Source organism: Trichomycterus rosablanca, chromosome 5 (genome assembly GCF_030014385.1).
Source record: "Trichomycterus rosablanca isolate fTriRos1 chromosome 5, fTriRos1.hap1, whole genome shotgun sequence".
NCBI classification, from domain to species: Eukaryota; Metazoa; Chordata; class Actinopteri; order Siluriformes; family Trichomycteridae; genus Trichomycterus; species Trichomycterus rosablanca.
Genome location: NC_085992.1, coordinates 11648225 through 11662327, shown reverse-complemented (window position 1 = coordinate 11662327; position 14103 = coordinate 11648225). Strand labels below are relative to the sequence as shown.

Here is a 14103-nt window from a genome sequence, read left to right as displayed (position 1 = left end):
TTATATTAAAGCGCTACGTCCAGATCTGCATGTTTTTTAAATGCTGTATGGTTTAAACAATAGGACGAAACCAGTGTGTAGCCTTGGTGGTTTGAAGAACCTGTATTACATTTGCTTATTTTTGTAAACAATAAAAGATCATATATAGCTGTAAATGTAGGAATGGAAGTAAAGTTTTAATATAAAATGCCTCCTGTCTTTCATCACATGACATTTTTCCTAATTCCAAATAAAGTACCACTAATGATTTCTGCAGCTGTTTGCTTCTGTGGCTAAATGATTGGAACGCACTTCTTTGTCCAAAAAAAACAAAACAAAAAAAAGCTTCAGATATATGGCAGACTTCCTTTGATGGTTTTTTAGGTTACATCTCTTGGCAAAATACATGTTTTTATGAATGTTTTAATGAGTGCATGTGAACTAGCCCTGGTTATTTGGACACAGAGAAGTCACCAACTGTATTCATACTAAATGATTTACATAAATTAAGTTGTACAACTTTGCATATCACCACATAACCATCTAAGCTGCGGTCTATAATTTTTGACCCAGCAGATTTAAAAAAAAAACTCACATTAAACCTCTAAAAGAACTCACATTTAATATTGATTTTAGACCAAAAAAAGTTTGGGTTTCAATTATTCAGTCACAGCGAAGAAGCAGTTGAAGAAACCATCAAAATCTGTGGACTTGGGATGACACACATCACATACACATACAGCTATCTAAAGTTTTAATCTTACTTACACCCACGTTACAGCAGCTAGTTCACCTTCTGCGTGTTTTGAAAGGTGAAAGGAAATGCTTGTGGACACAAAAAAACCCCCCACAAAACTTAAGACGGTGACCCAACTCAAGGACCCAATTTGTCCTCAGGAACAATGTAACCATGCAGCACCAACTCTACCAAAAGCTGTCAAGTTGAAAAGGGTGGCTCAGTTGGTAGATTTGGCGCTACATAGTTACATGGGGTGGGTTCAGTCCTGGCCTCTGGTCTCTATCTGTATTTGGTTTTACATGCTCTACCTGTGTCCTATTTTTTATACTATTTTTTTAGTATCAGGACTCAATTTAACAGTGAAAATGTAGTGTCACAAGGCCAGACCCTGGGAACAAAGTTGCATTACATCAAGCTCATAAAGGGAGAGCTCAAGGTAATGCTAACAGCTTGAACACTAGTAAATAGTAGGCTTAATTAGTGCACTACCAGTGACACACATGATGCAATTTGGGACACAGCCGAGTAATCAGCCGTAAATGAGGTCCACATGAGTAAAAATCAGCAGATACGACCTGAGTTTGAAGGTTTGTCGTAGAACAAAAACGAATTGGGATATTTTGTAGGATAGAAAGTGCGACTGTATTGTAGCAGAAGAAATCTCAGTACAGGAGCGTTCAAAACACTGCTGTTAGCCATGAGAAAGGATGAAAAAGTTACAACAGTGCATCCAAACACCTCCATGAGAACTAAAAATGGTAAGTCTATTTCTAAAACATTTTCAGGACATTTAATGAAGTTTGAAACAGTTTGAATGAAATGCTTTGTGTTAGGGTGCGTTTTAGAGAAAATGTGGATTGCTGAAAAAGAATGCTGAAGTGATCATTCATACGGACAGGGTTTACTTGTAAACAGTTAAAACATTATAGGTTTCAAATAAAGTATTCAGTTACAATATGTATGCTTTGGGAATACATTTGGAAGTGCATAAAAGGCTGGAAACTCTTTGTATTCCCTCAGACCCGTCGGAGGAGTCGACTGTAGTGATGGTCACCTCAGAATGGCAGCAGAGTCTAAAATAGGCAGAGGTGGAAAGAGTACTAAAATATTGTACTCAAATAAAAGTACTATTACTTTGATTTTTTTTTTTTTACTTAAGTACGAGTAAAATTACTAGTCTAAAAATCTACTCAAGTAAAAAGTAACTCATTTAAAATGTACTCAGAGTAAACGTTACTAAGTTACTTTATTAACAGAAGGAGGGATGTCATTTTCCAACAGACTGCAACTGCTGTTATCAATTCAAAACAGCATTATTTCTGTTTATCCTCAATAAAAGGGTTAGGCGGTTAGGGTTGCACCTATAAAAATATAAGGGGTCTTACACCGTCATAGGAACATGATCAAAATCAAAAACAAACCAGCAGAATCTCACAATCACATTTATGCTGTCCGTTTTACTTAAATAAATACTCAAAAATAAATGAACATAAAAAATCACAATATTTCATAATGCTTTGCTATCGTTGCAAAATGAAAGCCAACCATAAACAGCAGAACCGCGACCTAGATCAATCACACAGCAACGGAAAATCATAACCACTTATCTGCTTACCTGATCTATATCCATGTGTTGTTCCATTAGGGATATAATCCACTTTATATAAGACCATCTTGTATGTTTCCAGAATATATAAATCCTTTCTCGGTAAAAAGCTTAAATTGGTGATTTCGTTCACTAAACTGTCATTTATAGAACAACCAATGAAGAAAGAGATTGAAATTCCACCCAGAATGTGAATTCTGAAGCTCTGATTGCTTTATACATCTGAATCTCTTCACCAAATGAACCGATTCATGGAGTTGTTTATGCACAACATCATAATGAAACGGAGTGAGTCGTTTCTGACTCGTTAACTCAGTGATTCAGTTCGCAAGCCCGACTCTAAAGCACACAAATGCATAAATGCTCAGCGGGCCGGATCAAACAGCCTAAGGGGCCGGTTTAATGTCGAGTTTTTTTATTGTTTTTTTTTTTACTCAGTAACAGATGTTATTTAAAATGTAGCGAATTACAATTCTTAATACAAAACATACTTAAGTAAAAGTAAAATTACAGGTTGTAAAATCTACTTAAAAAAGTACAAGTACACAAAAAAAACTACTCAATTACAGTAACGCGAGTAAATGTAATTCGTTACTTTCCACCTCTGAAAATAGGGGTGGGCGGATCGATCCAAACATTGATATTATCAATACCAATGTTGGTATTGGAATCGGATAGATACTTTTGTTTTACTTTTTCTCCGCAACATTCGGTACGTTTCTCCCATTTCATCAAAAAGTAAAGATCATGTCTGTACAAACACACACCGCTCCTCTCACATGCACACCTTACTCCTCCCCTCCTGCTCTGCTGTGTTTTGTTGTGGTACCGTCACCTTGTCCTAACAGACATCCTAACAGGCATCAGTATGTTGGTAGCATGGGCGGATCTACCGGGGTGGCATAGGGTGGCAAATGCACCCTAAAAGAAAGCCTTGCCACCCCTGCTGCCACCCCAGTTGGCAGCAACAAATTAAAAGAAAAGTTATGGCCAATTTGCAACGCTGCCACTCTGACACAGTCAAAAACTGTTTGCTTTCCCTCTCATACATCTGCCACTCATCACCTGTGTCTTACCTTAATGCCTTTCCTTTGATAATGATAATGCCCCACCTACAGTAGTGTTACCATGCTTTTATCTCCTATTAATGAGATTACATTGTATGGTCACTTATTCCTAATATGAACTGTTTCACATGAAACCTTAAATGCAAGACATTGATTGCATGAGATTAAGTTTGTCTGTATGAGTTTGTAAATGGCAGCCCGTGCCCTTTTGTAGTGTGTACATACTATTTCTCATCAAACTGTTATAACTGTGATTAAATTCAGTATAAATACGTCTGCCATATGTTGCCACCCCTCAAAAATTCCTGCCCCCCTCTCGCCACCCCATAAATATTTTTCTAGATCCGCCCCTGGTTGGTAGGCATTGGAAGATTGTAAGCTTTTGAATACTTCACTTTGCAGATACAGAAATACGGGCAATTTTATGGAAATAATAGTGTAAACTATACGTACGTAAAGTACGGACGCACCTTACGCACTTAGCGCACCCTTCGCAATCTGCGCATGCGCAGTGAGGCTCTTATTCCGTGTGTTTGCGGTTTGGCGAATAAGTGCTCTTTTTTTTTAACATTGTGCTTATAAATGTAAACCGATTTGTATCAGTTTTATCTTAAATTAACAAGGACACATATTCGGTCACTTAAAATGTACATATTTATTCACCCAGCAAACACAACTACGTGGTATGAGTAAACCGTCTTGTGGTGATACACCATGATGGTACCGTTGTGAGAAAGTAAAGCACCAGAAACAAGAAACCGGACCGCTTTAAACATCTGAATTTATCTACAACCCTACTGAGAGCAGCTACTTACAAAAAATGTATGTATTACAATAATAATGTGATAGAGTTATAAATACAGAGAGCTTATAGAAACAGAAATCACTGCAATTAGCTTAGCAGCTAACACTAGCGACTAAGCTACTCACAGCTGTAATGTCTTTCGTATAGTTGGTGTACTGCACACGGTGTAGAAGTCTTTATCTTTCATAATAATAATAATGGTGTGTATTTGGGGTTTAGTCAGTATCTCAGCTGTGAGCTAGTTGGCTAGGCTGGTATTGACACCTTCACACGGCTGTTCTAACCTTATTACCAGGGATGGGCGGATCGATCCAAATATCGATAGTATAAATAATTCAGTTTTACTTTTTCTCCGGTACATTCAGCACGTTTCTCCCGTTTAATCAGAAAATAGAAACCATGTTTATACATACTCACATCTTACATGCTCACCTCACTCCTCCTGATCTGCTGTGTTTTGTTGTACCGTCACGTGACTAAGCGGCTCTGAGGCACCGAACACATGTAGCAGTGAGAGAGGGGAGCTGTGTGGGGATATTTTACACAGCAGTAAATGAAAAAAAAAAACTGAAATAAAGAACTTTAAAAAGAATTTAAAGTTTAAAAAAAAAATTTGTCCAGTAATATTTTTTTAAACTTTATTTCTTGTGAGCCACAGAACTGCAGTGAAAATTTTGTTTTATTATATGATTGAATATGATTGTATGACAAACTTCTAACTAAAAATGAATATAAGTTATTTAATAATGTTGTGTATTTGTGTAAATGCACGTTTATCATTGTTTATTTTACGATAAGCCAGAAAAGTGGAACTTCAGGCGATAATAAATGCACGTTTATCATTAATGTACGAGTATTTTAGCACTGCACTCTCAACTGTTTCTATCAAAAGAAAAAAAACAGCCATATTGCGTTTAATGCGTGATTTATACATCGTAATTTAAGAAGTAAAAACACGTTCAGTTCGTATAAAACCACCCCGATATTCCTCAGTGCTCAAACCACAACATGGAAACAGTTTAAGATCCACATGATGGCGCAGAAACACCACAAACATTCTGAAAACGCTTCATTTGGTGAAATTTCATATTATTAAAACCGTCATAACGAGTACAAATTATTATTTTCATATATGGAATTGCAATTAATTATTTCATTTAAATGTCAATAAGCAATATTATAATACGCATTAAAATGAATGATTTGTCGGTTCAGTGATTTAATAGTTCATTACTAGTTGTTCATAGGTCACACAGGGCTAAATAACACACTGGTATTAATTAAGAAGCATGAGGAGGGTAACTGAAAACTACAATAATCCTGAGACTGTAGAACATGTAATTCTTCACTGTACTAAGTATCATCACTACAGACACAGACTAATGTACAGGACATCCTGCGAAAAGGGTCAGATGAAATAGTTTTTAAGTGTCTTTTTCTTTTTGAAGGATACAGGGTTAGTGAACAGAGTTTAAGTGTATACACTAAAGTTACACGAACTACTGGGTCCATCCTCCAGTCCAGATGGTGGCGGTAATGCACCATAAAGTGAATGTATTTAGCGTGGTGACGTCACCGATGCGCCACTGTGTGTGTGTTGTTTTTGTGAGGGTTTAGTGACAGTAGCAGCGGAGACATGTGCGTTACTTTTTTATTCTTCTGAAGCAGTGAAAGCTGGAGAAACAGACGTGAAATAAGAGGAAACTATACCGAGGCAAACTCAGCTAGGATGCCGGGGATCGTTGTTTGGATAAATGATCATCTGTTATCAGCATTGATAAGCTAAGCTGGTTGTGAGCGGGTGGAACAGCGACCATGTTGCGCTTGTAGGTAAATGTTTGTATCGTTCATGTTGGTTGTTTTGCACAAAGTATTTAGTTTTTGTCTGTGTCTATTTACAAGTACAAATAGGTGTATGTACGTATTTGTTTTGATTATTTGTCTTATGTAAAGCGTCTTTGAGTATCTTGAAAAGCGCTATATAAATAAAATGTATTATTATTATTATTAAATAAAGTATATATTTGAAATTTTACATGACTGTACTTGATTATTGTCCTGATTTGCACAATAGTTCTTTAGATGAGACGATGGTTCATTTGTGTACTTAAAGGCCTCTGCATTATGAAATGTAGGCCTAATTATCATCAGAAAAACAAATAATGCAAACCACATTTAATGTTAGGCCATGGTTTTGTTTTGTGTTCTTAATGCTATTTTTAAAGCTAACAGAAGCATAAATCAATCTCCCTCCTGAAACTTTCTCTTTGATCTAATTAATATTTTTTGTTGTTCTTTTATTTCTGATAGAACATTGTTATTTGAATACTTTTCTTTGCACATACAGAAATAGGGGCAATTTTATAGAAATTAGTTTAAATTAGTACAAACACACGTTACGTACGCGCATCTTACGCGAATTCACGAAACCGGTCTAGTACGTGGGTCAGTTTCGTGAATCGGAGCATGCGTAGTGAGGGTCTCGTTCCGTCTGCGCGTGCGTAGTGAGGCTTTCATTCCCTGTTTGTGTTTTAATGAATACGTGCTCTTTTCTCTTGACTGTGTTTATAAATAAAAACAGAATAACATCTCTTATTTTAAATTAACAAGGACACATCTATTCGGTCACTATTAAAATGTACACATTTATTTACCCAGCAAACAACTATGAGTTAGCCACTTGGTAGTGATAGATACTTTACTTATCCGGTGGAAATTATGCCATGATGGTACGTTGTGAAAAAGCAAAGGACCCAGAGACAAGAAACCTGACAAAAATATATGTATTACAATATGAATATAATGAAGAGTTATAAATACAGAGAGCTTATAGAAACAGAAATCACTGCAATTAGCTTAGCAGCTAACACACCTTACTGCTCCTGATCTGCTGTGTTTTGTTGTCGTACCGTCACGTGACTAAGGGCACTGAGAGACCGAACACATGTAGCAGAGAGAGAGAGAGAGAGAGAGAGAGAATGGGGCTGAGAGAGAGAGAGGAGCTGTGTGGGGATATTTTCAGAAAAGAAATATGAAATTATGTTTTGTTATTATATAATTAGTTCTGAACACAAACTTCAGACTTGGTTAATTATAGTAATAAATGCCCTACTCATAAATCATGACACACTGCTCTCCCCTACATGAAAGTAAACAAACTGCTTTTATAAGTACAGGACCAGTATCGCCGATACCGATACTTTTTATTTACTTGGTATTGGATCGATTCCAAATGTAGCTACTTTTCTACTTTCCTACTGAAGGAAGTTTTATTCCTCAGCAAACTGTGTAAACTTTGTCAGGGATAGTCATAGTGATCACCTCTGTTTATTTAGGAACTGATTTTTAATGTGTATGAATAACAAAATAAATGAACACAACTCCTTTTTGGATTTTTTTTTTTATCAGCATTTTAATACTGATGAAACATAGTCAATTCAAAAACACAAAATATCAATCTGGATTAATTCATATTGAACCCTATATAAAGAAGATTTAAGTCTTTTTTATGTAAACACTAAATAGAAACACTGTGCAAGGTTCAATTGTTTCTGTATAAAAATAGACAAATGTGGATTCTGTTTGGGTTAAAGCAACAAAATATAAGATAAATACCTTAAATTTATATATAATACCTCAGAATACAGTTCATCAGTCCATTTCCTGTGTAAACAAGTTCAACTGTGTATTGGAATGCTTCAGAAGTGTGTGAACCGTTATTAAAAATTCTTGTTTATCAACTGTAAACACATCTAGAGTCAAAATTTTACATACGTTTTTAAGGGACTCATATTTTAAGGCAGTCATGACTATGATTCCTATTTCTATTTTCTTGCACTAAATAAATGGAACACATTTCCCCCAAAACAAACTTTTCACAATTTTCTCACTATAATGTTCAGTTCTTTCAGCATGTTGGGGTCACACAATATACACACAGCAAAATATACACAAAACAAACTTGGTGGTGTCAATGGTTCTATACAGTCAATGACCTCTAATAAGGCTTCCTTATTCATGCTTAGTGATTTTATTTGATGGCACTTAGAAGACTGCATCACAAGCATTACAACAAAAACATCTAGGGTTGGGGGATTGCTCTGTACAGATCTCAAAAAGTGGATCATAGGAGGAATTTTACTTGGCACCAGATATTTTTGTGGGACCTATATTACCCATCATCTGGACCAAGTTCCTCTCAACATGAAGGAACACTGTTTTTTTTTCTTGGTGAACAGTCCAGGGTTCCTTGTACTTTGTACTACCAAATAATTATTTGTACAGAAAATTTGTGCAGATATACTAATGCTTGTGGCTTGGTCTTATAGGTGTGGACAAACTAGCCCAGCTTATTTGGGTACTGAAAAGTCATCAACCATAATTGATCATAATCAGTAATGAGGAATTTGGAGGCCACAAATTTAAATGACACTACAGAAATTTCTGCACCACCAGAAAGTAAACTTTAAGGAAATTGAGGTGTGTTCCAGAGATTCAGTTACAGAAAATTCAGAAATTATTAAAACATGTCATCGAATACATGTCCTTTAAGAATGTATGTAAACATTTGACCTTAACTATACAAATTATTTAGACATGTGGTTTATGTGAGGCGCTTCCATTCCTAGTTAATGTGAGCCTTCTAGCAATCATGTGTCTACTGAGATCCACTAATATTATTTCTATTGAATTCCTAAAAACGTAAAGAGAATATTAGAGATATTAAAGAGAAACCCTGAGTTACATAGAATAGTAAAAGTTACTATAACACTTGAGTATGTAGTCGACCAATCAGCTTCAAGTTTTGTCTTGTTCTTCAAATGTTGGTCCTTTACAGAAATCAATGATGCAGATTTCATTTGAGTAACACAACAAATTAATTAATACACAGCCAATTAAGCTTGTGAAGAGTGTATAGGAACTGATCTGGTGTGTTGGAGCACAAAACATGTTTGATATGCATAGCATACACTACTCATACTAAACTGCACCCAAAAGCAGTGTGTAGTACCCAATGGTTCTGTATGACACAATGTAATGTTGGCCCCATGGTGTGAGGTCTCAGTCACGTTTCTTGGCGCTTGGTTTGTAGTAGATCACTGTAGCTGTCACCCACACATTTAGAACAGTCATTGCTATGAACCGGATCAGCACTAAAAAAAGAAGTTGAAATAAAAATAAAATATACAATATTAAAATTTAAAAAATTCATAAAGGGGAGGGGGGACATTTTTTTGAATTCCTTTTACTGATTTTTTTTCCAATCGGCAAGTGTCTAGTTTTTGTGAATTCCTTCCTTCTACTTTTGAAACCAATCAGCATTAAAATTGGTGGTTCCACCTACAGAATTGCCTCCCACTGGATGTTTTTCCCCTACACCATTCTGAGTTTTCAATACAGACATACTTAAATCAGCCAATCTGGAACTAGCAACAATGTCACGAGTAAAATAATTCAGATCACATTTCTACTGCCCATTTTGATGTTTGATGCAAACAATAACTGAAGCTCATGATCTGTGTCTGCATGATTTGTACAGTGTTGTCACATGATCAGCTGATTAAATAACTACATAAGTAAACAGGAATTCTATCCAAACCCTGTCTTTCATTATCTTTCAAAGATGCCACGCTATCTCTGTACATATGTAAATGGAAAAACCTGAGCATTTATACACATATGAAAATATTAAACTCACCTTGAGTGTCTCCAGTTGTCACCATAGTTGTAAAGATCCTTGCTGAATAAATTAAAAGAATAAGAGTCACATATAAATCACCAGTTAGTAAAGCCTATTTAAATAATCACATTCAGTAGAGCCAAAAATCTGAGAACCAAAAACTGATTTTATTTTATATAGAACACAGTGTGGCAGATCAGTATATGGGGTGCCTCCAGCCTGGTTTCATGATTTGTAGTCACAACTAGTAATTCCAAGTAAGAGCACCCAGGAATAGCAACACGTACTGTCTGGTTGAGGTGGCAGGACAAGCAGTAGAGAAATACAGAGATCATAGCATGTTTTTCCAAAAAATTTTAAACTCTTTGTAGGAATTCACTGCTTGTCAGTTAAAAAAGATGAAACACATATGCTAGCCTGCAGCCCTCAACCAGCATGGGTGGCAGAGGTTGCAAGTGTAACCAGGAATGGGTTGTCTTATGCAAGAGGGAACTAATAGACCACCACTGCAAAGAGCTTGAGGTCTATAGTTCAAATCTCAGTGTTGGCTGGGTGTCTAACACCACAATTAGCCATGCTAGAGTGTGGGAGGTCAACGTGGGTCCTAATTATTGCTGGTTCAGAAATGCAACCTCTGCTGGCGGGTGACCCATGCGGCCTTCCTCAGCCAGCATGGGCAAGTGGCAGAGGAATTGCATTCAGGAATTGGATGTGACTGGACTGGGACACGAAAACAAATAAAACAGATAATTGAGAACGGGTAGAGTAGTTCCAATCTGGTGTGAAGTTAAAAAGTACAATTTATTAAAAAACACAAAAAATGGATAACCAGTGAAAACTCAAAATAAATGGTGGCCAATATACTCACCCATACATGTGTAAGCTGCTAAAGCCCAGGTTAATGTGCTGACCTGTGCAGAATCCTTCGATCTCCACAAACACTGAAGCTGTAACAGTTTACTCCCTGCACTGATCAATGTACACACACTCTGTGATGGGTACAACAGAAAAAGCTGCATTAGAAAAGTTTCCCTCAACCGCCTCGTCAATGGTGTGAAGATCGTTTACTGATTCACTTTTCTCTTAAAAACACCCAAAATATCATGCCTGCCCATTCATGATTTTCTGGACCACCAAGAAAGAGGACTTTACCACACTACTACACCACACCATTACAAACAAAATGCATTAACTTATATTTAGCAACTGTTTCTTTCTGGTCTGGGTCATAGTAGGTCTGGAGCCTTACCAGACACACTAGGCTTAAGCTAGGACCCTGAGCAGGGTAAGCCATTGCAGGACTGACCAAATCTACTGTCTACTGAATCCCCTTACTCACTGAATCATTCACTGAGTTACTCTGTTGCCGAATAACTCGCTCATTGAATCACCCACAAAAAAAGCCATTGAATCACTATTCACCCCCTTATCCAAGGTTTACTTCTGCTTTGTTCTGAGTGTTTCTGCTGCAACTTTGATCAGGATGGGGCAGTCAGTAAAAATGAATGTCTGAATGTTCTTACCATGGCCATATCAAGAACCCATTTCTCCACAGTGAGAAGTTTCCATCCACCTACAAACCTAAAAAGTTCCACTTAAGGAGTCAACACAATTATATTACATTATTAAAGTGTTAAATATTGATTTTGGTTTATTGTAGTTACTCTCATAACATGTCTCGGGGTTCCACAGGACCACTGACAACATAAATCATTTTCAAATCAGATCAATCATATTGTTTATAAACACTTAAGTTAAAATGATGATGATAAAAATTCAGGGGTATTAATATCTAAATAAGCTCTATTCCAAACTCAGCTCCTCAAAACTTCAATATAGTTTGCTGCTGATCACATAAACAAAGAAAATGCATGGCAATGTGAAGTTTGCTTGACTGAGTGCAGTGTTCTTCAGTGTTTTTCAGATGTGTATAGAGCTTGCTGGACTACCCACTAATAAGGAATTAAGCAATTCCATTTCAGAAAATTTCATTTTCATCAAACAGTTTATCCTGATTCAGGGTCACGGTAGGTCACAGGGAAACTCTGGACGCAAGGTAGGAATACCTTGGACAGGCAGCCAATAAACAGCAGGGCTTCGGCCTTCTTCCAGCCACTCAAAGCCAATTATGTTTGTGTAGACATCTGGCTAGCCAATAGCGTAATGGACCACTGTGCCACCCAAGCAACCTAATTTCAGGAAATGTGTATATGTAAGGATACACTGCTGCATAGATGATGCTCTGCTTCATCTTTCCATTGTAGTGCAGTATTAGAAGCAGCAGGATAACATCTGTAAACAAAAAAACAGTAACAACTATTATACAAACAGAGAGATTGCCAGCAAATATAAAATACATATTACAGGACAGTGGTGATCAGTAGTGATCAGATGGTTACTGGTTCCAGTCCCACCACTGCCAGTTGTCACAGTTGGCTTTGTATTCAGTCACAATTGTCACTTTGGAGGAAAAAATGACACAAAATACCACAGAAACTCAATATCTGCATCTGCATGGTGTAAATACGGGGTCAGATCATTCTCAGGAAGAATTCTGTTCTGTGCATACAGCTTAGGGGCACAATCTGGTCAGATTTACATCAGATACAGCCAAAAAACTGGATTTGATCAGAGAACCAATATCTGATCAATATCTGGACCAGTGTAAATGTAGCCTAACTTTACTTTTAAGGCAAGAGGACCATTGTGCATGTTTTTGATGAGTATTTCTGTAATGATGGTGTTTTTGTAGGCAGGCGTGTGTTCTAACCTTGTGTGATGAGGATGGGATACTCCAGGTATGTAGGAGGAGGATAATTGTAGTACATCTGATAGGAGACGAACACTATAAACCTTCAGAGACAGAGAGACAGCACAACAATGCTATCAATGGTTCTACATAAATCAGGTAGCAGCACAAAACCTTTAAACAGGAAGTTCTGTGGTGGCTGGTTTTGCACATTGTGCACATTTCAAAGCAATGTCTGATTCAGCACTACACATGGTAGGTACTACACAACCAAACTAATCATGCCTGCCTGCACATCAGATTCCAAACATTTACAAAGATTTTAACAGCATATCTTTACTATCCAGAGCAACGTAGAGAAGTGATTCCATAACTAAACATTTGAATACTTCTTAAAATATAGAGAGAAGAACAGTAGTGTTTTATTAGAAGACATTAGTGGACATTAAGTGAATTGTTAGTTTTCAGTTAAGTACTGATGAGGTGATAAAGGTCTTAAGTCATTTGAAAACTGCATGAGACTCAGCTCTAGGAACAGAGAGGAAAAGTTCATTCCACCACCTAGGTTCTAGTCTACAGAGGTTTTAATGCTTGTCTTCCTTGAGTTCTAATGGGTGTATCAATAAAAGCCAGACAATAGGTACGAAATAAGGTTTATTTATTTATTTGGATTTTAACGTTGTTTTACACACTTTGGTTACATTCATGACAGAAACTGTAGTTACTCATTACATGAGATTCATCAGGTCATGGACAGTTTCGTATCTCCAATTAACGTCACTTGCATGTCTTTGGACAGTGGGAGGAAACCGGAGCTCCCGAAGGAAAACTCACACAGAGACGGTTAGAACATGCAAACTCTACACAGAAAGGACCCTAGGACCTTCTTGCTGTGAGGCGACAGTGCTACCCCAGAATGAAATTCTCAGTTAGGTCAGTCTGGTTTGTTTTAGGACATTTTGGTATGTAAAAACATATTAAATAAACTACAAATTTTATGATTATGTTTTTGCAATATATTAAGTACTAAAATAAATCATGAATAAATAATAAGCAGATAAATACATTCACTGGTGTAATACAATAATATTTTTAATCTGCAAAAAGCTTTTTGAATAATAACAACATAGGGGCTGAACACCTTTACTGTTACTTTTTCTCCGGACACTGTATGCATTGTGTATTTAAGATGCACTGATGCCGGTCTACCTTACAATGTAACTATAATATTACTTATGATTTGAATCAGTAGGTAATAAGTTTTCGACCCCTCACCCTGTTAGTTCCAGCAGCAGGCTGTGCAAGCTCAACCCTGTGGTTGCCTTCGCGCGCACCAGCATCAGCATCTGCGGCATTTTCAGCACCGCGCACACAATAAATGTGCTAAAGTTTGCAAAGTGCAACAGAAAATCCACGTCCATCTCCGAACAGAAGCCGATAATACTGATCCCGAACCCAGCCGCTTTAATAACCGTTCA

At 36.9% G+C, this 14103-nt stretch overlaps 1 protein-coding gene across 1 annotated transcript; it reads right to left on the bottom strand.

Annotated features, from left to right (window-relative positions):
* Positions 1–9101: 9101 nt before the first annotated feature.
* Positions 9102–14103, bottom strand: slc66a3 (solute carrier family 66 member 3). The gene is made up of 7 exons (XM_062994895.1): positions 13901–14103; positions 12647–12729; positions 12099–12168; positions 11400–11457; positions 10745–10865; positions 9895–9936; positions 9102–9349 (listed from the first exon to the last, which is right to left on the bottom strand). Exons 1-7 carry the CDS (start codon positions 14044–14046, stop codon positions 9258–9260), a joined length of 612 nt encoding a protein of 203 aa, XP_062850965.1. The 5' UTR covers positions 14047–14103; the 3' UTR covers positions 9102–9257.

What these genes read in the sequence shown, in the direction of transcription:
- slc66a3 (XM_062994895.1), bottom strand. Translation starts at nt 14,046, where the DNA reads ATGGACGTGGATTTTCTGTTGCACTTTGCAAACTTTAGCACATTTATT. An exon ending in TCCCATCCTCATCACACAAG is followed by an intron (nt 12,169 to 12,646) that starts GTTAGAACACAC and finishes TTTTGTTTACAG; the next exon opens with ATGTTATCCTGCTGCTTCTA. An exon ending in AGCAGCTTACACATGTATGG is followed by an intron (nt 9,937 to 10,744) that starts GTGAGTATATTG and finishes TAATTTATTCAG; the next exon opens with CAAGGATCTTTACAACTATG.